This window comes from Zootoca vivipara, chromosome 6 (assembly GCF_963506605.1).
Source record: "Zootoca vivipara chromosome 6, rZooViv1.1, whole genome shotgun sequence".
NCBI classification, from domain to species: Eukaryota; Metazoa; Chordata; class Lepidosauria; order Squamata; family Lacertidae; genus Zootoca; species Zootoca vivipara.
The window spans coordinates 85,259,299-85,283,541 of NC_083281.1; the positions used below are offsets into that span (position 1 = coordinate 85,259,299).

General features: G+C 45.5%; 2 protein-coding genes across 6 annotated transcripts in view; one reads left to right on the forward strand and one right to left on the reverse strand.

Annotated features, from left to right (window-relative positions):
• MTOR (mechanistic target of rapamycin kinase) overlaps positions 1-24,243 on the forward strand; it is a 99,552-nt gene that overhangs the window by 35,238 nt on the left and 40,071 nt on the right. For all 5 annotated transcript variants that reach the window (XM_060276244.1, XM_060276247.1, XM_060276246.1 and 2 more), the window contains 5 exons: positions 387-479; positions 646-792; positions 3,377-3,519; positions 6,617-6,779; positions 7,287-7,432. In XM_060276244.1, coding sequence (XP_060132227.1) covers positions 387-479; positions 646-792; positions 3,377-3,519; positions 6,617-6,779; positions 7,287-7,432 — 692 coding nt within the window. The remainder of the gene's footprint in view (positions 1-386; positions 480-645; positions 793-3,376; positions 3,520-6,616; positions 6,780-7,286; positions 7,433-24,243) is intronic.
• Positions 11,638-19,922, reverse strand: ANGPTL7 (angiopoietin like 7). The gene is made up of 5 exons (XM_035117076.2): positions 19,297-19,922; positions 15,843-15,943; positions 15,033-15,227; positions 13,952-14,150; positions 11,638-13,332 (listed from the first exon to the last, which is right to left on the reverse strand). Exons 1-5 carry the CDS (start codon positions 19,667-19,669, stop codon positions 13,139-13,141), a joined length of 1,062 nt encoding a protein of 353 aa, XP_034972967.1. The 5' UTR covers positions 19,670-19,922; the 3' UTR covers positions 11,638-13,138.

The following is a 24,243-nucleotide window of genomic DNA, read 5'->3' on the forward strand; positions in this document are numbered from 1 at the left end:
ACATCAACTCTTGACTGTGGACGAAGGGATGTTCATGAGCCTGCCACTTTGCTTCGACTCATTTCAACTCTCCCATGTACAGTGGACGCTCGGGTTGCGAACGTGATCCGTGCCGGAGGCACATTCGCAACCTGCAGCGTTTGCACCCTGCAGCATTGCATCTGTGCACCCGCGGGTCGCGATTTGGCGCTTCTGCACATGCACGAGCACCAAAACCTAGAAGTAACCCGTTCTGGGACTTCCGGGTTCGGCGCAGTGCGCAACCTGAAAACGCGCAACCTGAAGCGGCTGTAACCCAAGGTATGACGGTAGTGCTTAAATCACAGTTCCACATTCTGAGTGAACCAGCCCACAGTCTCTTGGTGACCATTTCCTTTCATTTGCAGTATCAAATTTTCATCCCGATGGTCAACAAGGTGTTGGTGCGCCACAGGATAAACCACCAGCGGTACGATGTCCTCATCTGCAGGATTGTGAAGGTCAGACTTCTTTAAAGTAGTCACATGGAGGGCTGAGGGGAGGCTGATGGATTCGTGTTAAGGTGTTAAGCCATTCAGTGGTGGCTCTTGGTGGAGCAATAAGCTAATTGAAATCAGCAATGTCCAGGCGCAGCACTCTTTAATGACAGGTCTGCTCTCGAATTAGGGCTACACCCTTGCTGATGAAGAAGAAGATCCCTTGATCTACCAGCACCGCATGCAAAGGAGCAACCAAGGAGAGGCTTTAGCCAGTGGTCCTGTGGAAACAGGCCCTATGAAGAAGCTGCATGTCAGCACCATCAACTTGCAAAAGGTAGACATGGAGGGGGGCACTGCATTAATTGAGGCTAATGGGTGCTTTTCAGAAAGTAGTCTTATTATTAAAGGAGGAGATGATGATGATGATGATTCAGAAATGCCTCCAGGGCCAGTTTTCCATTTTCCATCAAGCTTAAAGGAATTGCTTCAGCAACCCTCAAATTTGTCCTCACTGAATCTCCAAAATTAAAAAAAAAAGTTGTGTTTTTTGTTTGTTTTGTTTTTTAAGTGAGGCTTCCCTAGGCATGGTGAGGTCCATTTCAGAACCTTCTCTTTTTCCAGGTCAGAGCATTTTGCTTGGGATGTGTGTAAGCAAAGTACGAGTATTCCTCCTATAACAGAGTGTTAGGGGAATTTATGACGTGCATATATTGACCTCTAGCATTTTCTTAGAGGCCAGCCTTCCACTGGAGAGTACACAGTTAGCAGCTGGTTCACACACACAGACATACTTCCTGATTGATTGCAGTGGCACAAAGTGGCGACTTGTGAATGGGCCATTGCAGAGCAAACACAAAAGGGTCAAGCTTTTGCATTGCCTCTGGGTCAGAGCTTGCATTATTTTATGTGAATTCATTTCACGTATTCACTGGTTAAAATTCTTCCTGGGCTGTTATTGTTGCACAAGGTTATTGTACCCACATGTATTTAAAATGCTTTCAAATTCTGAGCCTCCTGCTTTGTGGAAAGTGCCCCATGAACCATTTAAACCCTGAGACCCCTGTTTAAGTCCAGAGATCCTTTTGCCACTTCCTGTACAGCAGACCACTGTGCAACCCCACTCCCAGGCTCCTGCCAGGAAAATTAGTAGCTTTGCAGGAGTTTTATTTCATGCATAGCATTTCCCCCTCCAGCTGTTCCCAGTTGGGCATTAATGCAATTACATTGAATCGGTATGATCAAAGTGTAACCCTTGGCCAGATCAAAAGGAAGCGCCTGTGTTTGCAGTGCTCTCTCTCTCGAGCTATTAGAAGTGTGGAAATATCACCTGTTGAATGGATGCCTTTTTATGAAAATAGTGGGTCAACCCTGCGATTGTTGTACCTTGCAAAATAAACCCCGAATAAGTTTTTGTCATGTGTTGCAGACCAGGCATACATTCATTGCATACATAATTTGTTTTTAAAACTACGTAACCATCACCCATATTTGTGTGTGTGTGTGTGTTTGTACCAAGAAGAAAAACAGGTTATGAGCCAAAAGTGGCAGCCACAGAACCCCCCCTGCTGTATCTCTGCATGATTTGTGGGAAGTAGGCATCTCTGCTGGTGGAGTAGACAATTCTGACAAATGTGCATTGGATGTGATTGGGTTATCTACTCACTACTGATGTAGTGATGCCACAAAATTACCAGCTTTCAGAGGATGCTGCATGTTTGATCTCTGCACGACTCCCTGTTCTGGGCTTGCCTTTTCATGTGAAACGGAGTCATGCCCAGAACTGAGCTTCATGCACACATACTGTGCATGGGCCTCCTTTTTTAGCTGGCTAGTTCTTAAGTACTTGGAGAGAACATTTTTGGGTGTAAGAGTGAAGGGTACCCAAAGAAAACTGAACTCTAGGTAGCAGCTTAATGGGGAAGCAGAAGGGAACTATTTATTTTTGGAAGCACTTTTACGCCTCTCTTAAGGCTCCCAGTGTGGCATACAAAGATCAGTATTATGACAGTTCCCTCCCGTAGACCTGCAGCCTAAAAGACACGACACACAAGGAAAAACAGATGGGGAGGGAGGAGGAAATCAAACACATTTGGATACCAGTACAGTATGCTTATAATGACCCGCTGGGCTGGCAACACTTGTGGTGGCATGATGGAATGTCTGCTAGTGGAAGTCAGAGGGCCAAAGGCAGCTGTTCCCTCAGCAAAGCTGATGGAATAGCCTGCTTCATCTCTCTCCTTCCCCTGCTTTGCAGCCTGATGGAATGGCTCCCAATGTGTAATAAGAAGGATGGCTTTAGAAGATCTATGACCTGCTCATTCTGTATAAAATATCACATGGAACAAAAAGCCGTAGTTGGCATCCTAGTCACTTGGTTCCTTTTAAAAAATTAAATTATCAGAAAGTAATGACAGCCAGTTAAGCATAAAGTGTTCATATATGCAAAAAAATTTCTCTCTCCTTTTTTCTTGCTTAATGTAAGAGAAATGTATTGGGTGCTGCCTTCTGCTAGGTCAGACTATCTGGCCATCTAGCTTAGTACTTTCTGTCCTGGTGGATAGTGGCTTCCCAGGATCTCGGGCAGAGGAGGGTCTTTCCCAGACTGGAGGTAGGCCATGCATTGAACCTGAGGCCTGTTGGATGGAAAGCAAGTGCTGTACCACTAAGCTGTCTATTTAACCTTAATTTAAAACATGGTAAGTTCAGTATACTTCTGAGCCAAGACATGCATTTAGCTGTTTACGCTTTGCACTTAGCTAAATTGTTTTGGAATTTTAATAGCTGGAGGGGGAGAAAACAATGGAGTTGTGGCCCACTCCATAGCTGATTTGATATTGGGGGGGGGCTTGGGGGGGGACTTTTGTGTTTATTTTTTTATCACGGTGCAATGAAAGTGTCCTTTGTGTGCGTTCCACCAGGCCTGGGGAGCAGCAAGGAGAGTTTCCAAAGACGACTGGCTGGAGTGGCTGCGGCGACTGAGCTTGGAGCTGCTGAAGGATTCTTCATCGCCATCCCTGCGCTCATGCTGGGCCTTGGCCCAGGCCTACAACCCTATGGCCAGGTACTGGCATTTCCTGCCTCTCCTGACTGTGCGTCCGCTGAAGCCAAGTGCCATAAAAGAGGTGGAAATAGAAGGGCAAAGGCATTCATGGAAAGCGCTTTTAACTGCTGTCCGGGGGCAAATAAAACCATTTGGGAATCTGGTTTCATAGCCAACTTCCCCACCATCCCCCTGGGCTGGCAGCTCCTTAAGGTGTTTTGGGTTTTTTTAAGAGATCACAGACAGGAAATCTCTCCCCCCCCCTCCCTCAAGCCGCTTTCTTTTTTTAATACGTCTTCTGCTATTTCCAGCATATAATAGTAAATGGAATAGGTGCTGTAAAATGCAGTGAAATTAGTTTGAGGGCATGATGTCTCCAATAAAGGCACTTTCATGCTTCTGCGACACTGCTGCTATCAAAGTTGCCCTAATCTTTCCCAGTGCTCTGGATCACACTGAGGTGTGTGTGTGTAAACTGGTGGGCTTTTCTCACTAATTTAATTGCTTTGAGAGAGTTGGAGGTTTCTATACATATTTCTAGCAGAAGGAACTTGAGAACTGTAGCCACAATTAATGCTGAAACTGCATGTGTGTGGCAGGCAGGATTGGATGGAGGAGAAGATAGTCCTCCCCTAAAGTCTCACTTTAACCTCTAAGCTGCCTTGTGGTTCATGGAATTAAGGAGTTCCAACATTTATTGGATTTAGTGTTCAAATCCAGATGAGGCCACCTTTAGCCATCTTAAGAGAAGTGAAGAAATTTGCCCGTGTTTGAGAAGGAAGCTATTCTCTGTGTGTCCCATTCAGTGTTCTAATGCAGACTAGTTGGCCCACTTTCACCTGGAGGGCACCAGTTGGTCTGGTCCCGTTGCTTGATCCCGAGACAGGGAATGAGAAGTAGCAGCAGGATGGGACTCCCTCTCAGGGGATGGGTTCGAGAAGAATGTAAGGAAGGTCTCGCTGAATTGGGCCAAGGGTCTTATCTACTTCAGCAGCCTGTTTCTCACTGTGACCAAGTGCGGTGTGAAGGCAATAGCCCTCTTTTGCTTTAGTTTTCAGCATCTGGTATGCAAGAGTGTCCTGTCTCCGAACACATAGAAAACTACTGACTTCTTTGTGGCTTCTGGAGAGCCAGAGAAGCTGAAAAACAGTGGCGTGGAGGGGACAGGCAGGAGTGATCAAGCAGAGATGCGGTACACATTGGGAAAAGGAATCTCAAGAGCCATTAGCACAGAGCCAGCCTGTTACCTAAAAGGGAAATGGAAACAATTAGTCATGTTGGCGCCTCTCACCTCTGACCTTCAGAACGGAGGCCTCCTTCCCTGCCAGCTGTCTTTCCCACAGGCATCTTTTTCTTGGCATAAGGGCCCATTGGGTGACCAGTTTCATATATTTCTGGGCAGATTGCCTTACAAATAGCTGTGAGGTTGTTGGCTCTTCACCCCAGAAACAGTCCCTTCACTGTAAGAATATTAGAAGACCCTAGCTGCTGGATCAGGCCAAAGGCTCATTTAGTCCAACAGCCTGTTTTTCACAGTGGCCAACCAGATCATTTAATGGGAAGCCAGCCCACAGTGAGGGCGACTGGTATTCAGAGATTCTGCTGCTTCTGATCCTGCAGGTAGCATACACAGCCCTTGTGACTGGCAATTGCTCATTTCATCTCCATGCTGTTTTGGGAGAATGTCTATGTAGATGGCAAACAGGTTAGGTACAGTGAAAAATATTTTATGGTGGCTACTGCGGGTACAAATAACAGCTCAGAACAGACACAAAGTTGCCTTATACTGACTTGGATTGTTGTTCTCTTTAGGGAAGCTTCCTCAACCTCGGCCCTCCAAATGTTTTTGGCCTACAACTCCCATGATTCCTAGCTAGCAGGACCAGTGGTCAGGGATGATGGGAATTGTAGTCTCAAAACATCTGGAGGGCCGAGGTTGAGGAAGCCTGTCTTTAGGTCTCGGACATAGCCCATTCTCAGCCTGATCACCTTTAAAGTGGAGTTGCTGGTGATCAGGCCAGAGGCAAAGCATAAAATTGTTTATATCTGTTTTAGATGTCCTGTTTCTTATGTATGCAAATGATAAAATTCAATCATTTGATCCTGCATGTACTCGGAGCTGTAGAATATAAGAACATAGGAAGCCAGTGGCCCTTGTAGTCCAGCATCCTTTTCTGACAGTGGCAAACCAGAGGCCTGTGGGAAACGCACAAGCGGGACATGAGGACACTCACCCCCCTCGTGGTTTCCAGAAACTGGTATTCAGAAGCTTATTGCTACCAGTTGTGGAGGCAGAGCACAGCCATCGTAGCTAGTAGCCATCAAATAGCCTTGGCATCTCTGAATTTGTCTAATCCTCTTTTAAACTCATCTTAGTTGGTGGCCATCACTGCCTCCTGTGTGAGTGAGTTACATAGGTTAGCTATGTGCTTCAGCAGCAAGAGGCTTCCCTCACAGCAAATTCAGGGCTGCATTTTTAGACCAGGGGTAGAACCCCTGCAGCCTTTCCAAAAGGGAGTTGGAGTCCATTAGCCCAAGTCAGCATTGCAGGTGGTTAGAGATGATGGGAATGTGAGTGCAGCTGTATCCTGGAGAGCCACAGATTCCCCATCTCTGCTTTAGAAGTCTCATTATATTCCTAATTGTGTCCCCAGATAACCTCAGACCCATCCCACGGTTGTATCCACAGCTGATTTTGCATCTGTTAAGGCTGTAATCCTGTTGTCTCTTGTGGGTTTGGATCCTAATTTCTCTGGTAATTCAGCAAGATCCCTTCTTAGCCTTTTCAAGCTAATCCTGCTCCAAGAAATACATAGGCTCTTTCATTGGATCTCTGAGACCAATATCAATTTCAGATAGATTGCTGAAGCAGCAGGTGCTGTGACTCAGTCCAGAAATCCTGCTTTATGTTTGTTTGTTTTTTTTAAAAAAACCCTAAGTAACATTCCATTGTTTTGGGTGGCCTTTCTAGTAAACAGGGTTTGTTGACATTTGCAACTCTAGGCCTGTGGAACAGGGGGGCTTTCCTCGTTCTTTACTCCTTAACTTAGTATAAGGAGACTAATGACTTGCTTGCTTAATGCCACATCACTCTTTCCCTCTTCTTCTCCCTTCCCAGAGATCTTTTTAATGCCGCATTTGTTTCATGCTGGTCAGAACTCAACGAAGACCAGCAGGATGAACTGATCCGCAGCATTGAGTTGGCATTGACTTCTCAAGATATTGCAGAGGTCACCCAGACCCTTTTGAACTTGGCAGAGTTCATGGAGCACAGTGACAAGGTAAAGATGCTATTGAAGGAACTATTTGGGGGAGCAGAGGGGATGGGGGAAGAGATTATCTACTTACATCAGCCTTGAAAACCAACCAGTGAGGAGGATGGCTTTTATGTCCTTCAGTCCTGCTTCCATTACCTTGTTTGCCTCTTGTTGCTTCTGCTGTGGACTGCTTATATCTCACCTCGCCTTGCCTCTGGTGCTTGATGGGACCCAGTCATACAAAGCTGCCATATACTGAGTCAGACCACTGGGTCCATATAGCTTATAACTGTCTACAGTCTACACTGTTTGGCAGCCGCTCTCCAGGGGACATTCCAATCCCTATCTGGAGATGCCAGGGATTGAGCCTGGAACCTTCTGCATCCAAAGCTGATGCTCTACAACTGAGCTATGGCCCCTCCAGCTCCCAAAGGTCCATATTCCATATACCTTGTACTTGCCCCTGGGCACACCTGCTGTCTATAAGCCAGATTCCTGAACTTTCTTTGGCCTTCCATTCTGTATTTGCAGGGGCCGCTGCCTTTGGGGGATGATAATGGCATTGTCTTGCTGGGGGAGCGGGCAGCCAAATGCCGGGCATATGCCAAGGCGCTGCACTACAAGGAGCTGGAGTTCCAGAAAGGCCCAACCCCAGCAATCCTGGAGTCTCTCATCAGGTAGGGCCATTTCTTCTGAACTTCCTTTGACAGAAAAGCTGTGCCTGGCAGCTGGAAAAAAGCATTCAACAAACGTGTTTCTCTGCATAGTAAGCTTGTACCTATGTAGCACATTATCAAAGTGCTTGTCTATGTATTGAAGTGTATCTCTATGTTTCCTTGCTATTTTTTCAAATTGGTGCTTGTGTGCAATGACAGAAATGGAGAATGAAGCCAGCATTATGAGATGTTGTGCCGCGTTAGTGCAGGCTGCCTACAACTTTTCCAGAAGTTTGGGACTACAGCTCCCATCAGCCACAGCCAATGCCTGTGCTGGATGGGGCTGATGGGATTTGTAGTCTTGTACCACAGTAGGGTGCCACATTGGTGAAAGCTGGTTCAGGGCATCAAATGTGGTTGCTTCATAAACTTTATTAGGAGTGTGGGGCATGTATCTCTAAAACTATTCCTTTTTCCATTTAGACAAAAGCAATTTAAGGCAAATCTTGGCAGTAGGAAGGTCTCCCCTCTGTGTATCATCCCTGGCCAAAGAATTTCAGTGACTTCCAAGAGACTTTATATAAAGGACATTTTGAAGACATTTGGCCGTTGCCTTTTTAGAACACACAGAAATACCCTAAATAGCTGTGCAGTTTATAAAGTGCTTGGACTCCCACATCACAGTGGCTTGGGGGGGATCAGTAGAGATTTCTGTATCGATTGGCCTGGAAACAGTAGCAGAAGCACTTCAGCACAATATAAGCTCATAAAAACTCCGGGAATTGACCCTCCCTGTTTCTTAAAATACCGTCATCTGGTATTTAAATGCCTGGGGCCAAGTACAATAGAAATGGTACAACTCACTGCCAGAAATTCTGCAGACTTTCCTCTTTTCTTTGCTCCCGCCTGGGCCTAGGCTGGGTGCCTCTATGAGCAACTCTGACCTTTTCTCCCTGTCCTATTTGTTTGGATCCTGCACTCCCAGAGCTAATCCATTATAAGAGAGAGAAAGAGATTTATTTCCATCCACTTAGTACAATACTCATTTGCAGTTTCTTATAGACCACACTGTCTTTTCTCCCTTCCCAGCTCCTCTCCCTGTCTCAAACGTCCTCTTCCCTCTCACCTCCAAACAAATTACAAGCCAACGTTTTTGCCTGCTTCTGATGTCCATTTCAATGGTATGGCGAGGACAAAGCGCAGAAATATTCTGGGCATCCTTGGGTACCCTTTCCGCAGCTGCTGTGTCTGCCTCTGAGCCTGTGGAGGCAGGAAGCGAGGGGGATGGCTGCTGTTCAGCACTGAATGCTATGCTGTGTTAAGAACACATTAATCTATGATACCTAATTGTTGGTTTTCTGGAAGGAAAACCAAGCAAAATACCACTTACACCTCTGCTTTGTAAGAGGAGAGAGATAAAAAAAATCCTAGCCTGTTAAATGTTCATCTGATATATCTGGCTAAAGCAATGGCAGGCTGTTTGTGTTTGGCTTGCCCATAGGCTTGTGTGGGACACGCAGTTTTTGAGAAACGCTTCTCTCTGTGTGTTTGTCTGTTCCCCCTTTCCTTGTTTCTGAGCCAGCAAACCAGCAATAACTTCCACACAGTTTTGGTGTCGTCTCTGGATTTGGGGTTTATTATTGCTGTCAGCCAGCCACAATGTGATCTCTTTGTAAATTCCCATACGATGGCCAGAGTGATATTGGTGAGGCAACTTGTCTCAGCTGGCGTTTCCAGAAATTCTCCTGAGCTGCGTGGCAGTCATTCCCAGCTGATGACAGATTGTCAGCTTGGAGAGCAGGCAAGAGGTGTGCTTGAATCTAATGAAAGAACAAGAGCAGCTGCTTTTAAATGATGATGATTTAATGGCAGGGGGGGGAAAGAATAGCTCTTTGAAAGGGCCATGTCTGTGCTTCCTTTTCTTGCAATGTGCCTATGACTATGGGAGCATATGAAGCTGCCCTATCAAAGAGACAGACCAGCAGAGGCTAGTCCATTAGGGCAAATGTAGCACTGCCCTCAGCCAGCCCTCACCTGCCTGCCTTCTTACTTGCGTCCAGTCCAGGGGGTGGCACTGCCTGTCAGATTCCTCCTCTTCCGTCTGAGTGTTGCCCTTGTAGAATTCAACAGGGAGGAGAAGGAGGAATCTTGCAGAGCATGTGCTCTGCATACAAAGGTGTTCATGTTGAAATCTCTGAGCAGCCTCAAGTTAAAAGGACCTTGAGGCTGCAGGTCCACTGCCTAAGAGAAACTGCTGGGCAGAGCAGACAGTGCTGGGACTGATGGACCAATGATCTGTCTCAGAGGTGCCTGGTGTCCCTTTGGATTGGTGAGGTAGAAAGTAGGTGGATTAATTACAGGCAGAGCCAACTATTTCCAGTTATGTTCCCATTCTTTCTACTTGGGAGGCTATACAAATAACTTAAACCCTAAAACAGTTTTAAATTAAAACCCACCTAGCCCAGCCTAGAGTGGCCAACTATATGCCACTCTGAAAGCCACAGTCCTCCCCTTGCTCTTGCTCCACAGGAACAGCTGCTATTTGTTGGTATACTGCCTTGGAATATGGAAGCTTCATCAAGTTAGGATGACTTAATAACCATTTGTGCAACAGGAAAGGAGATTGAAATGTGGCTTGCTTTCAACTGTTAAAAAATAAATAAATTCAAAGGGGGCTTTTTCATTAGTGCATGTGTTGGGGATGATTTGGCCCTCCCAGATGTTGCTGAACTACAACTCCCATCAGCCCCAGCCAGTAGAGGCTTAATCAAAGCTTGAATTCCTCAAGGACCTTTCCTGAAGGGCCACTTATATCTGCAGACTAATTATTCTGGTGTTAATTAGCTTTTGAAGTGTACTCTCTGGTACCCTAGTTTCAGTCCAGCTTAAATTGAAATGGATTCAATTTAAATAGAAATGTCTTTACAAGCTCAGTTGTCTCAAGCAACTGGAATTGTGCCTGAATTTCTTATTTTTTATTAGCCTATTTTTCTGTTTGCTTCCTTGTTTATTTAGGGCTTTTTCCAGTATGGTGTATTGACTTCATTATGTTACTTCACTTCTAGAGCTAAACATTTTGTTGCTGTTAATCAGTCTCTGTTCTGCTCCCAGCCAGTAGTCTTGGCTTAATTCAAACTGTGCACTTCTTGTAGAATTTTCAGTCCCTGGAGATGCATAATTCCTCTTGGGTTAAGCCATGTGTCTTTTGCCTGCCTGCTTCTGACAGATTTGTTAATCAATCACTGGCTGCAATTACTCTTTTCCTCTTCCCAAGCATTTGCTTTTTGGACTAGTGCACAACCTAATGATGTTTATAACATGCTTCTGAACTACTACTGCCCATGCTTTAAACATACAAAATTGCCTAGTTCTGAGTTTTCTAGCTCAATATTGACTACAATGCCTGGCAGTGGCTGTCAAGAGGGGCAAGGGAGTTGAGCCACTGGAGGGGAAGCCTTGCCAGGCTTCTTTAAAAGCCCCTGGGTGACGCTGGTCCAGGCATAGGCAAACTCGGCCCTCCAGATGTTTTGAGACTACAATTCCCATCATCCCTGACCACTAGTCCTGTTAGCTAGGGATGATGAGAGTTGTAGTCCCAAAACATCTAGTATCTGGGTGAGGTAGCACCTTTTCTAATAAGGCAAGCAGATCCTACTGGGAGCTGCCCAGGGTTTCATCTGGTGTGACTACTCTGGCAGTCATTATTACATCCCCCATGGACCCCAAGCCCCACCAATAGCTCTTCCTGAAGTGTTCCAGGCAGCTCCTGTCCCTTTCCTTCACTCTTTATCTATGGAAAATCAGGCATGCTTGAGCCTCTGAAGGAAATGGGACATGCAGCTTTAGTATGAGTACGGACCAATCCTGTGCAGCATTAGATCACTGTGCATAGAATTGCAAGTCCCAGTGAAGTCCCTATTGGTGCTCACTCTCTAGTAAACCTGCTTGGCAGCTCGGCCTTTTATTAATTGTGTGTGGCTGTCCCTGTGTGCATTGCCCAATTTATCTCTGCCGTGTTCGTGTTATCTTCTGCATGTCTCTCATTTTCCATATCATATCCATCCATTGCTCTTTTCTCTTGCCTGCTGAGCTATTTTCAGACCCTGTGTCTGCCACACAACGCATACTGTCACCTCTCCTGGAGCCTTGCTTGTTCTTTTCTTCAAGGACTTCTGATTTTAATCTGCCTGCTTGTTAGGTATTTTGACAAAAGACTCAAGACCCAGTTTAAAAACAAGAGAGTTTATTATAGAATCTGAAAAAAACAAAACAAAAAAATCCATTGTGGAGGCATGGCAGATTTTGTTCAGAGCGCTCTTTCAATTTACAGCATGCAAAGATCCACCTGAAGCATCACCCACTCAGCAGCCATCTTTAACAATAATATGCTCCTGGAGGGATGGTCCCAAATTTTGGCCAGTCAACATATACAAGATACTTTCCAGGAAACAAATGTCTTCTGGTGCCAAGATAGCAACTTTAAATTATGCTAGATCCCTCTTGTAAATAATAATTAAAAAGTGAATAAAAAATAGATATATTAACTATGAACCCACTCTGGCAACGAAGTTAAGCAGGAAACTGAGCTGTGAGAGGAGTCCTTGGTAACTTGTGTTTTTTTAACAAATCTTTTCCCCAAATGTGATGCATTGCAATGTGTGCATAATATTATTCCTCACATCTCTGTATTTGTATTGAACAGTGCACAGTATCTTATCAGGACTGTGGAATCTCAGGCCTGGTGGTTGCATGTGGTCCTTGTGGCATCTCTATTTGGTCTTGCTCTGCACCCTCCTTGGGAGCTTTTGACTGGTTGTGGTATGTGCCTTTGAGCTGTGGTAGTGTCTGTGGGTGGGAGATGTGTGTTGGTGTGCAGAAACCTCTGGTTTTGGTGTGACTGGAATGGAGCCTGCTGTAGAAAGATTAAACATCGCATCCATTGCTCAATCCATTTTTGCCCATGGCCACACCCACCACTGGCTTGAGGCCCCTTTAGAGTTGCCTGCGATAGAATGTGGCCCTCGGGTTGCAAGGGGTTCCTCACCCCTGGTTTATAAAACCTCAGAATATTATGTATATTTTTATTGTTGTTGGCAGCTTCCTTTTGTAGTAATCCCCCCCTCCAACAAAAGCTCAAGGCATAAATAGTAGGCTTTTAAATCTTTAAATATGGAATATCTTTGATGCCCCCCTCCATAAATAGGAAGATCTTTAGGGAACTCCAATTATGATTCATCCAACGTCCCAATCTGATTCTTGTTTCTCTTTTAAATTGTGGGCCTATGCTTTTGAAGAGAGGATCATCTCGCTTGCAGTCATCTTCCTAACTCAGCACTTCCCTCCCTTCCCCATTCCCTTACCTCATTTTGGCCGTTGTATCTGTGCACTTGAGTCAACCTTAAACAGGGAGTGATTGCAAGGTGGACATTTAGAAAAAAAGCTGGGAAAGTTAATACCACACTTTGCATCCCTGTACTCCGGGAAAATTTGCTATAGCAACTCGGTGATATTTGTGAGTGGAACAAAATTATTCTCTTATGAGGATGCTGTTTGTCAGGGGCTACATGTCCTGGGACATTTGAGCATCCTACTGGAAGAGAGCATTGTGATGAGAAAGATGCAGAAGTACAGCCCTTGTATTTCAGACCAGTGATTGTGGTTTATTTTTTGGTTAGCATTTGTGTGTATCTTTCTCCCTGTCCCCCATGAAGTTGTGTCTCTGCTGCCTTACTCAACTTTGTTGGTATCCCCCTGGGCTTTGAAGTCTGCCGGCCGAATCTTCATCTCGACCCTCTTCAGGGAATAGGTTTTACCATGCCATCCGTACCAAGTAATCCCATCTATGCTCTTGTTGTGCTCTCCATTGCGGTAGTAAACCCCGTTCAGGTTGGAGTCTGTACAGCAGTTGTACCAGTAGCCGCCTGTTGAGAAACAAAAGTGGAGAAAATCTTTTGATCTGTCTTCAAAAGCAGTGGGTTTTGAAACTTTTTGCCTCCAGGGAACCTCCTTTTGCATTGACATCTGCCATCATGGGACCAAGCAAATTGCAAAGCATTCTGGGGCACACACAGTTTCATTAATGCATTAGCCTACCCCTGAGCCAAAGGGTCAGGTAGCAGGCAATGGGAAATAGCTTTCTCTGCCCATGATCTAGGAGAGCCATTGCCAGTTGGCCTAGACTAGGTATAGGGAACCTTGTCCCCCACCCGCTACATGACTGAACTGCCACTCCAATCACCACAGCCATTGGCTATGCTTGCTGGGGCTGCTGGGAGTTGTAGTTTGGCAACATCTAGAGGGCCAAAGGTTCCCCTGAATTTGATGGACAAATAGTCTAACCTTTTATAAGGCAGCTTCCTGTGTTCCTGTTTGCTTCAGAAAATGCTTCACGTATCACATTTTGTAATTGTCATTGTTCTTGCAATGCTTACAACTTCAAAGCAAATACAGGTTTCAGAAATGTTTCTAAATTGCAAAATGGCATTCAGCCCTGTTCAGCTAAAACTTGGTGTAGGAGGAGGAGCCCATCTACAAGCTTACCTTTGCGTAACAGCGCACAGTGATCCACACACTTGTCGTTGTCCTTGTCCTTAGTGCTGAAGGCTGTGTTGTTGTGGTACCTCAGGGAGTCATGTGGAATGTTGCCACTGTAGTTGGCCAAGAAGAGGCGGTAGCTGTTTAGCTCGTTGCCCAGAGTGAAGTGGTTGTACAGAGCGTAGCGTATGTTGCCATTCCAGTCCTGCAAGGGTGAACAGGAGGAGGAGGAAGGTGAAGAGGAAACACCTTCTGTTAGAATTTATCTAGGAAAACCATTTCCAGGAATGTATGCACCTATCCCTCCTTGCAAGGAGTGCCATATCTTCAGGCATCCATTGCTCTTTCAAATATATCTGTGTAAGAACGATACGGTCAATGTTTTGCATTTCATTCATGTGTTCAACCACAGGGCATCTTGTTTGCCAGCTCCACTGAAACTACTTCTCATCTTGTTTATAAGCCCGGTGTTTGGTGCTGAAGGTTTAGAGTGAATAGTGTTTTTGGAACAGAGGATGCTTTAAGCATTTAATTATAGCTAACTCCCTTCAGCAAAACCTCTTGCTCTGCCTGCAGTTTGGCAGGAACTCTAAAGGGAAATGTCTCTGTTGCTGTGGAGCAGCCGCTGAGGACATCTGAGTATGTGCCCTTGCTTTTTGAGTTTAAGGGCACTGTTAACATGGCATAATGGAGGGTGGGAGAGATATCTGACTTGTCAACCCCAGATACTGATGCCTGTGTAAATCAGTACCTAGAAATTACAATATAGTCGTACCTTGTATCCCGAATGCCCTGGAACTCAAACGTTTTGGCTCCCAAATGCTGCAAACCCAGAAGTGAGTGTTCCGGTTTGCGAACATTCTTTTGGAACCTGAATGTCTGACGGGGTAGCCAATCAGAAGCCACAATTTGGTTTTTGAGTGTTTTGGAAGGTGAACGGACTTCTGGAACAGATTCCTATTGACTTCCAAGGTTTGACTGTATCTTAAATTGCTGTTGGAGACTGCTCGTCCTTCTAATTTCCCCAACTGTTCAATGCAGATAAATTACCAAAAGTTAGCCTGGTTTTTTGAAACCATTCCCTTACCTCGAGCTCCACACGCAGCATTGTCGGGCGCCGGGAAAGCCTATGGATGTGCTCATTTCCCAGCCAAAAGTCTCCCTGGATGCTGCCAAACCCTTGTTTGTACTGCTTCCAGTCCCGGCTGAAGGAAACCAGGCCAACTTTACGCCTCTGGATGACTGTCCAGCCTCCTCCGTCAGTCTCCATGTCACAGTATACCTGGAGTGATGGGAAAGAGCATTGATTCTAGTCATCCATGGAGACTAGGGACTGTCCAGGCCCCTTTTGGGGAGGGAGCATGTATTTGTTGTTGCCAAATTGGATTGAATAGTTCAGTTGATTTGAATATCTGATCTTCTCCCCCTCTCGCCCCACAAACCATATCAGTATGAATATAAGTGAAAACATGTATTATTGGTAATGGCAGAATAAGGGATTTTAGGCACTGGGTAGCAGCATTTACCATGAGGCCACCTACTTTTTAGTTTAGGAGAGATGTTCTCTGTGATGAAAGTCATTTTGAGTACCAAGATAAAGAAATCCATGAACATCAAAAGGTTGGTTAAAAAAATTAAATCCTAAGTGTCATCCTTTCAGTCCTGGAATCCTGGACAGTTTTCCCTACTGCTGCCATTCAGCCCCATAGATTTGACCATTGTAGAGAATCTCTTACCAGCACCCCTAGAGGGTCACCTTCTGTGGGTCAAGGAGGATCAGAGAGAGCAAATGTGTGCTCCTTCTGTAGGAACCTGTCCTGAAAGCTGCCCAAAGCTGCCTGTCTGGACTATAACTGGGGTGTAAGTAAGTCATAGCATTTGTATTAAGACTTCTTACTTGCATTTCTGGCGTTCCCAGGAATTCATCAGGGAGGAGTCTGTAGACCCCTGAAGTTCTGTAATTTCTCTGATAAAGCGACGAGCAGTCATACACAGCATCTGTGTCAATGGAGGGGGGTGGAATGGGAAGCAACAAACGTTTAATAATGACTGGCAAGTATTATCTGATGAGGTCAATCTGCTTCAACACCCCCAACCCACAAATTGTGATAAGTTCTTAAGTACTTTTGACACATTTTTATTAAATGTAACATTACAGTTCCTCCAAAAACAGCATGTAAGTTTTAAACTGTTACGTTGCAATATTTAGTGAAGCCTCCCTAGAATTTCAAACCCTGAGACCATCAAGCCTCAACCACCTCCGACATTAACCTATGTGACTGAGACAGCCATGTGCTTGCAGCTGATGCTTTTCTCAAGCAAGTGAGCCAAGCTGTGTTCTAATGGTGAATGAAGCCATTGCCCAGTTTGGGAGAGCTAATAATAATAATTTTATTATTTATACCCCACCCATCTGGCTGGGTTTCCCCAGCCACTCTGGGTGGCTTACAGTATATAAAAATTTGTGAAAGATTAGACATTAAAATTTTTGCGATACAGGGTTGCCTTCAGATGTGCATGATGGTGGCTGCACTCTAGAAGCATTTCCCAAACTTAGTAGGCTGTTTCAGCAGATTGATTGACACACATGGAATCAGGAGGGCCGTCCTGCTTACAGAGAGACCTACTCAAGTTATTTTTCTCTTGTCCATATATAAGTGCAGTTTTTGGGCGCTAACTTCTCCAGCTCCTTCTGTAACCCTTCAAAAACACAACCACTGACCAGTAAGGTCTTGGAGTGGGGTCAGGCTAGCAGAAAGGGAGGCTCAGTGGCATGAGGGGGATTTGATGGCTTTGGCATGTGTGCCTGAAACCCCCCCCCCCAAATAAAATCATTCTAAAATTATGCAAGCATTATCCTGATTAGTAAAGAGCAAAGAACCAGGATGGTTCCATAACCATTGTATTGAACTTTGGGGACTTAAGGTTCAGATCCCAGCTTGGCTGGGTGAGTTTGGGCAGCTTACAAACCCTTAGCCTTGTCTGCAGCTGTAAAGTTGACCTAATAGCAACGTATCTCACCATGGTTTTTTAAAGGTGAAAGAGAAATTCTTTTAGAAATGTAAGCAGAAGTACTTGTCTGTTCAGAAATGGCTAGTGCAAGAGCTTGTGTGACCAACAAACCAGGCTACAAATCTAGAAACTTCAGGTTTGAATCTCACTTTGAATTTTCTAGGTAGCCTCAGGGCAGGCATTCTCTGCTGCATACTTTGTCCTGCAATAGGGGCGTATCACACCAATACCAGCTTGCCTCACAATAATTTACTATAGCAAGATTGTGTAAAGCAGGCATCCCCAAACTGCGGCCCTCCAGATGTTTTGGCCTACAACTCCCATGATCCCTAGCTAATAGGACCGGTGGTCAGGGAAGATGGGAATTGTAGTCCAAAACATCTGGAGGGCCAAAAATTGGGGATGCCTGGTGTAAAGTGACCTGAACACTCAGAAACAGCACTTCACAGATGCTAAGCAGTAGTGTTACTACTTCTGAGTGAAAGAGAACCAATTTCTCCTCCAAAAACTTCTCTTATTGCAAAAGCCCCCAGACTGAAGCAATGGGGAATTGCTAGGCAAATACAGTTTGCTGCCATTCCTCAAAGCCCAACCTCTTGATCTGATAGGATGGGCCATGCCTGGGACAGCTTCCCCGGTTTGCAGTTGTGCTCTCAGGCAGACGAGCCAAATCAGCACCTCTGACATGTTTGGGCTGTGCACGGTCTGTTTTCTGCATCATGGCCTGCTCCCACTTGGAAGGTACATTCCCGCTCCAGCGAGCGTATCAGCCTTTTTGGAAATGGTTGCTTCCCTTTCCATGTGAAGAACTGAACATCCAGCTGCTTCAAGGGGAAGGGAGAGGCCCTTCCCGAGGTTAATTTTTATCCATCCTGACAGGTGTAACAGAGTGCAAGGTGAATGATTTCCACCTATTAGGAAAGATTAGGTGCGAACTGGGATTTCCTTGCAGTCGGCAATTCAAGTCCCTATGTGGCTGCCTTCCACATGCAGTGTGGCCTTACCGTGCCTGTAATAAGACATGTTGTGGTTTAATAATTTTGTACCTTGAAGGCACACTCTGGGCTATTTATGTGAATACTGTACTGCGAAAACCTCAGTGTGAGGATTTCCCCCCCCCCCCAGGTCACACTTGTATGTAGCTTGGTTGCTCACAGTTGAGGGAAAGAGCTGCTTCCAGATGACCATGCCTAGAAGCTAAGTTGAGTTGATTATTTATTTCGCTGTAAACCTCAAATGATGAACCGGCTGGTTAAAAGGTGTGTTAGTAAAAGTGTGTATGGCTATATATCCAAGGGTGGCCCCTGTGGGGAAAGGTGACTAGGTTGTAACCAAGGTCATGTTACTCAATTAAATCGGATGAGTTTTAATTTATTATTGGGGTGGAGTTTGAAAAAATATAGCTACACATATAGTGTTGAAGGAAAATCCATATTTTCTTTTAGGGAAGGGCTGCAGATCAGTAGCAGAACATCTGCTTTGCATGCATGCAGAGGGCAGCAGGTTCAGTTCTGGGGGTCTCCAGGCAAGGCTGGAAATTAGTCCTGCCTGAAATCTTGAAGAGCTGCTGTTGGTCAGTGTGGACAGTATTGAGCTAGACAGTGATCTGACTTGGTTCTTTAATTTTGAATGGTGCAGATATATGTAAAATATCTCACAACATTCCCCCTTGAGTGAGCATAAAGGTGGGGTGCCTCTTTGAAGAAGATGCCATCCACAGTTTTCATGCAGGCTTTTTTCTTTTTTAAGCATTGTCATTGAGCTGAAATGCCTTTCAGTTTTATTTACTGAGGTTTTAAATCTATTTAATCCAACCAGTTTTTGTTAAAGATGGCAATCCAAGCGTTCATGCATCTTAGGATATGACTGCTCATATTCTCACACAGAGTTCTTTGTGCAAAATCACACATGTGCTCACAACCGTCCCTCTTTCCGCAGAGACCGCTTCTGAAAAAAGCATGAATGGGATCTGGCTGCACTTGCCTATCTTTAAGCACACACAAAGACAGAAAGTCAGACAGAGAGACCATAATCTCTATGTAGGACTGTCTCTCCCCATTTTTCTGCTGATATTCTAAAGAGCGATTGTGTTTTGAGTGTCTGCAGGTCTTACGTGCAGAACAATGATATTATTATTTAAAACATTCAAACTCTCTTGGAAATGAAATAGTTAAGAACTCAAAAGCAAATACACAAGATTGTGGTCCCTTTCAACTGTTTAAAAACACCTCTCCCTGGGTGCATTTTGCCCAGCAGAGTTTTCTTGCAGTATTGGGGGTCCTAACTGAGGGGAACAACTTTTCCGTGCATTTATTTGCCATACCGCTGGTCCTCCTTACCTGCGGATGTTTGCGTGACAGTCTGAGCTGCCTGAAGCTGCACAATGCCCAGCTGGTTGTTCATCTCTGAGTACTTCCCTTCCACGTCATTGAGGCGCAGGTCCATCTGCTTGAAGCTCCCTTCCAGCTCCATCACCTGCATGATGGCGTTTCCCAGTTCATCCTCCTGCTTCTTGCTCAGTTCCTGTATCAAGGTGGACAGGTTGGCCACGTGCATCTTCAGCTCCTTCAGCTCCTCACAGCAGCCTAGGTTCTTGGGGTTCCCGCTGATCACCTTCCTCTTTGGAGGTTTCTGCAGCCAGGCTGGGTACACGGCCAAAGAGATGGTTACTGCACATAACCAAGCCATCTGAGTGCTGAATGTGGTCTGCATGCTGTGTCTAGGGATTTTTCTTCTTCTTTGCTCCCCCCCACTCACTTGGTCCTTCAGAAATTCTTATCTCCTGTCCCAGGAGGAGGAGGAGGAAGAGTTGCTTTTTTAGTTGAACTGTTTGGGTACAGATGTTTTCTGTAAAGCCAAAGCTGTTGTTTCCCTCTTTCTCGTTCTCAATGAACCAAGTCTCTCAAAGGTGGATCGCTCCTGTCAGAATCTCTGCTCTCAAGAAATGTGTGTGCCTCTCCCTTGCACACCGCATCTTAAATATCTATTGCTTCTGGGTACCTCCCCCCCTGCAGCCCATACACAGCCTGCTAAGCCACTCCCCACTCATCTGCTCATATCAGGTGGAAACAAATACTTTTTAGGGCTTTTTTGTGTGAATGGGGGGGGGGGTTTAAGCGTGGGCAGCTCAGAGGCTTTTTCTGTTCAACTTTGTCATTCTCTCAGATTTTGGGGTGGGAGTGGGGGGAGTGCAGGGAAATTATGGGAGTTGCCAGTAAATGCCTCCTACTGGATTTTAGCCTTTCTGGTGACTAATCCTCTGGCAGTATGTTAAGGGACAGAGCAGGAGTTCAAGTTTGGTAAATGGAAGGGGGTTCTGCAGGTCAAATGATTATATAAGAGGTTGGCCCAAGCCCTTGTGCAGGGGGGGGGTGATCCCACTTCCAGCAGCCCTTTATTAAGAGTGACTTGGATTTCTGGTATGTTTTTCTGACTGCCTCAGAGGAAGGGACCCAGAAGCCAACTGGTTCGGAACTGGGAGGGCTACATCATGCTACCTATCAGATGCCCAGCACACAGAGAGAAAGTGCTGCAAAGTCTTGTGACTCAAGCAAGCGAGCCCAACCCCAACACTGCCAGGTGCAGGTGGTATAAAGGTAAAGGGACCCCTGACCGTTAGGTCTAGTTGCGGACGACTCTGGGGTTGCGGCGCTCATCTCGCTTTACTGGCCGAGGGAGCCGGCATACAGCTTCCGGGTCATGTGGCAAGCATGACTAAGCCACTTCTGGCAAACCAGAGACGCACACAGAAATGCTGTTTACCTTCCCGCCGGAGCGGTACCTATTTATCTACTTGCACTTTGACGTGTTTTCAAACTGCTAGGTTGGCAGGTGGTATAACAAGTAGCAAATCTGAACCAGTCTAGAGTCTGTCCTGATTCATCAAGCAGTGAACACGAGCAAACCCCATTCCCTAGGGGAAATTTGAGTAGGTACAGTTCTCACGTTATAATACAGTAGGTAACAATGTTAGAAACTGAGATATGAAAGCTACCCTCTTTCTCATATTTTAAGACATACCCATAAAATAAGCCATAGCAGGATTTTTAAGCATTCAAGGAATATAAGCCATACCCCGAAAATAAGACATAGTGATAGGCGCAGCAGTAATGCCGGCCGCGGCAGGAGGAGGAGGAGGAAAAAAAATAAGACATCCCTTGAAAATAAGCCATAGTGTGTTTTTTTGAGGAAAAAATAAATATAAGACGTGTCTTATAATATGAGAAACACGGTACGAACTAAATGGCATCTTAAACCCATGTTATGGACGCAGCAACAGAATGTCTATGCGTGCTTTTTTTAATAACAAAGCTGAAAATGAATGAACTGCAGCTAAAATATTATGTTTATTTTTTCACATGGTCTAGTCCAGGGGTCCCCAGCCTTACCCGGCTTTGGGCCAGTGCCCGCCGCGCCGATCGCGCAGCGGGCCGGAGGGCAGGGGAGTGTGCGTCTGTGCGCATGCGCACACAGACTTACTGGCGCGCCGGCGCGCTTCCAGGTCGGAAAAAACGCCGAAAATCATTTGTGCGCATGCGTATGGGCCTCCCCTGACCTGGAAGTGCACCAGAAATGACCTCTTCTGGGTCGGGAGAGGCCCATACACATGCGCGCATACGATTTTTGGTGCTTTTTTCCAATTTGGAAGTGCGCCGCCGCGCTGCGCGCCGTAAGAGCAGGCGGTGGCGGGGGTCGTTGCGGGCAGGATTGGGAGGCCAATTGGGCCACATCTGGCCCGCGGGCCGTAGTCTGGGGACCCCTGGTCTAGTCCTTCCCCTGACCACCCTCCTACTATTCTTAAGGAGGTCTCTTCTCCAGTCTTCAGAGAGTAGCTAGAAGTGGGGAGGCAGAAAAAGGTCCTTTCTTTCCACTGTGCAGCTTTAATCCAAAATCTTATGTGCAGCACTGCGCCCAGAGCTCAGAAACTGCTTGCACTAATGAAATTCCCTGTCGCAAAATGCGAGTAGATTAGAACAGTGGGAGATTTGAACACTGATAGGTACAGTCGCTCACATCATAGAATCTTAGACATCATGAGAAGGGGGACCCCAGGGTAGAAACTACGCTGTTGGCAGAGGCATGTCCAAAGGGGTTTCAGTGCATCTCTTGTAGCTCCCAGATACCTAATACAGACAGACTGGCTGTGGTAATGTGTTTACAACTCTTTAGAATTGGAAACAGTCAAGTATAAACCAGGGTTGTCCCTCTACTGTCAAAAGCAGTGAACCTTTGAATACTTTGCTGGGAATCGCAAATACAGAGAGTTGCTACCTGCAGTAGATTTTTTTTTAGGTCTTCCTGGATCAGTTTATTTCCTTTGGTGTTTTTTTTTCTTTTTGGTGGGTGGTGTTCTCTTAAAAAGAGTAGGGTAGATCTGTAGCAAGTAGAGAATCTGTTTTTCATGCAGAAAGTCCTAGATTCAGTGTCTGAAACCCTAGAGAGCCACTGCCTGTCAGTATAGACAATCCTCAACTAGATGGACCAATGGTCTGGCTTGACTTGATATCATTACATTCTTTGTTTTATGATATACAGTAACTTCCTATGGTCCTACCTTTTAAGGAACCACCCTTTCCACATCGGTCAGTCTACTGAGGAGCACCTTTGTCTGCCATACAAACATCTGTGAATTATACCGTATTGGCCTGAATATAAACCTCACATTTTCCCCCAAATTCCAACCGTGATTCCAACCAAATTCCGCCCCACCCACCCCCCACCCCGTATGCAGCCAGGAGCAGTGAGGAAGGGAGTGGCTTATATTCAGATTTTATTTTATTTTTATTTCCCCCCCACTCCAATTTTTAAGGTGTGTTTTATATTCGGGTGCAGCTTATATTCGGGCACACAGCTAGTCCAGGGAAACCTAGAGACTGCAATCAGTGCTCTTCCAAGTCTGCATTTTACTGAGAAAGATCAGTTGAAGTAGGCCAGCTTCCTTTCATGGAAGCTTGTTGATCATTACTATCCTTCTCATTAAGGAACTTAAGCAAGATCAGTAGTTGCCTCTGCAGTCAAAAACACAAAAAGTCCATTTTTGAAAAAGTAAAACATTTCCACAAATTTTGTAGCACCTCCGGCTAAGAAGAATGAATCAAATTGTTCACAGGAACGCTGCGAAGGCACACAAGCCAGCCACTTTGCTGTAAATAAGAAGGTATTTAGTTTGGTCAGTGCCCCTGTAGTAGAATGCCTATGGGTGCTCCATGTATGCCACCTTGACTTCCATGGTGGAAGGAAGGCGGGATATCAACATGCTAATAGATTCACATATTCCCTGTAGGAGGGACAGAGAAGAATTTCTGGAATTTCATCGTCCTGTCCCAAGTAGCTCTGCTCATTGCACGCACCCGTGGTCCCTGGCTCCCACACTTTCTGTGACCTGAGATGCCACCAAATTTCTGCACTCGGAAACAACAGGGATGAAAGATCCACGTTTTGCTCATGTTGACGCAGATTATTTTGTACAAAAACTCCTTGAATGGAATTGCTTTTAAAGAAATACATGGGGTGTTGACCCCTCTCCACACAGTCCTGACCCTTGACCTTTTTCATTCTCTCTCTAATCCCATCTGAGTCTCCTCCCAGCCACGGTTTCTCTTGTTCCTAGGGGCAAATTCTTATTTGGGCCTCTTGTGATGAGAAACATATTTGTCAAACTGAAGGCCAAGGAGACGAGCATGATGCTCTGTGTGTCAATTGTTGCCTTCCCTAGTTGTCCTTGTTCCCTTTGCATTTGTCTCCTTCTGCCCTGGTATCCCTCCTATAGGATTTCAGCAAGGTGTTTTGTTTTGTTGCTTCTATGCCAATGTTTCTTAGAATGTGTATGCTCAGTTTAATGATGCAGGTGGACTATCGTTTAGATTGTGTGTCACCAATATGACACAAGTGCCCACAGAGGCATTCCTTGGTGGCATCAGGGTCCTGTCCTCTCACTGAAAATAAGCAGGAAGCCTTATTTAGCCAATAGCTTTAGCCTAAATTGCAGCACAGGTGCAATTTCAGGGTAGAGGGGCTTACAGCTAGGGAGTAGAGAGTTGTGACATGCCTGTAGTGACTATGACAGTTTCTTGGGGTTGCACATGATACTGATGTACCCAAAAAGGTTGAGAATTCCTTTCTTGGATTATTTTGTACAATGCCTTGGGGGCATAAAGTTCTGCGGGTCTTGGCTGGACAGGCAGAGTGACATTCCAGGACCAAGAGGGGAAATCTCCAGTAACAAATGGTATCCCTTTGCTGTAAAGCACATGTGATGTGTTGTCTCTTTCTCAAGCCAACTTAAC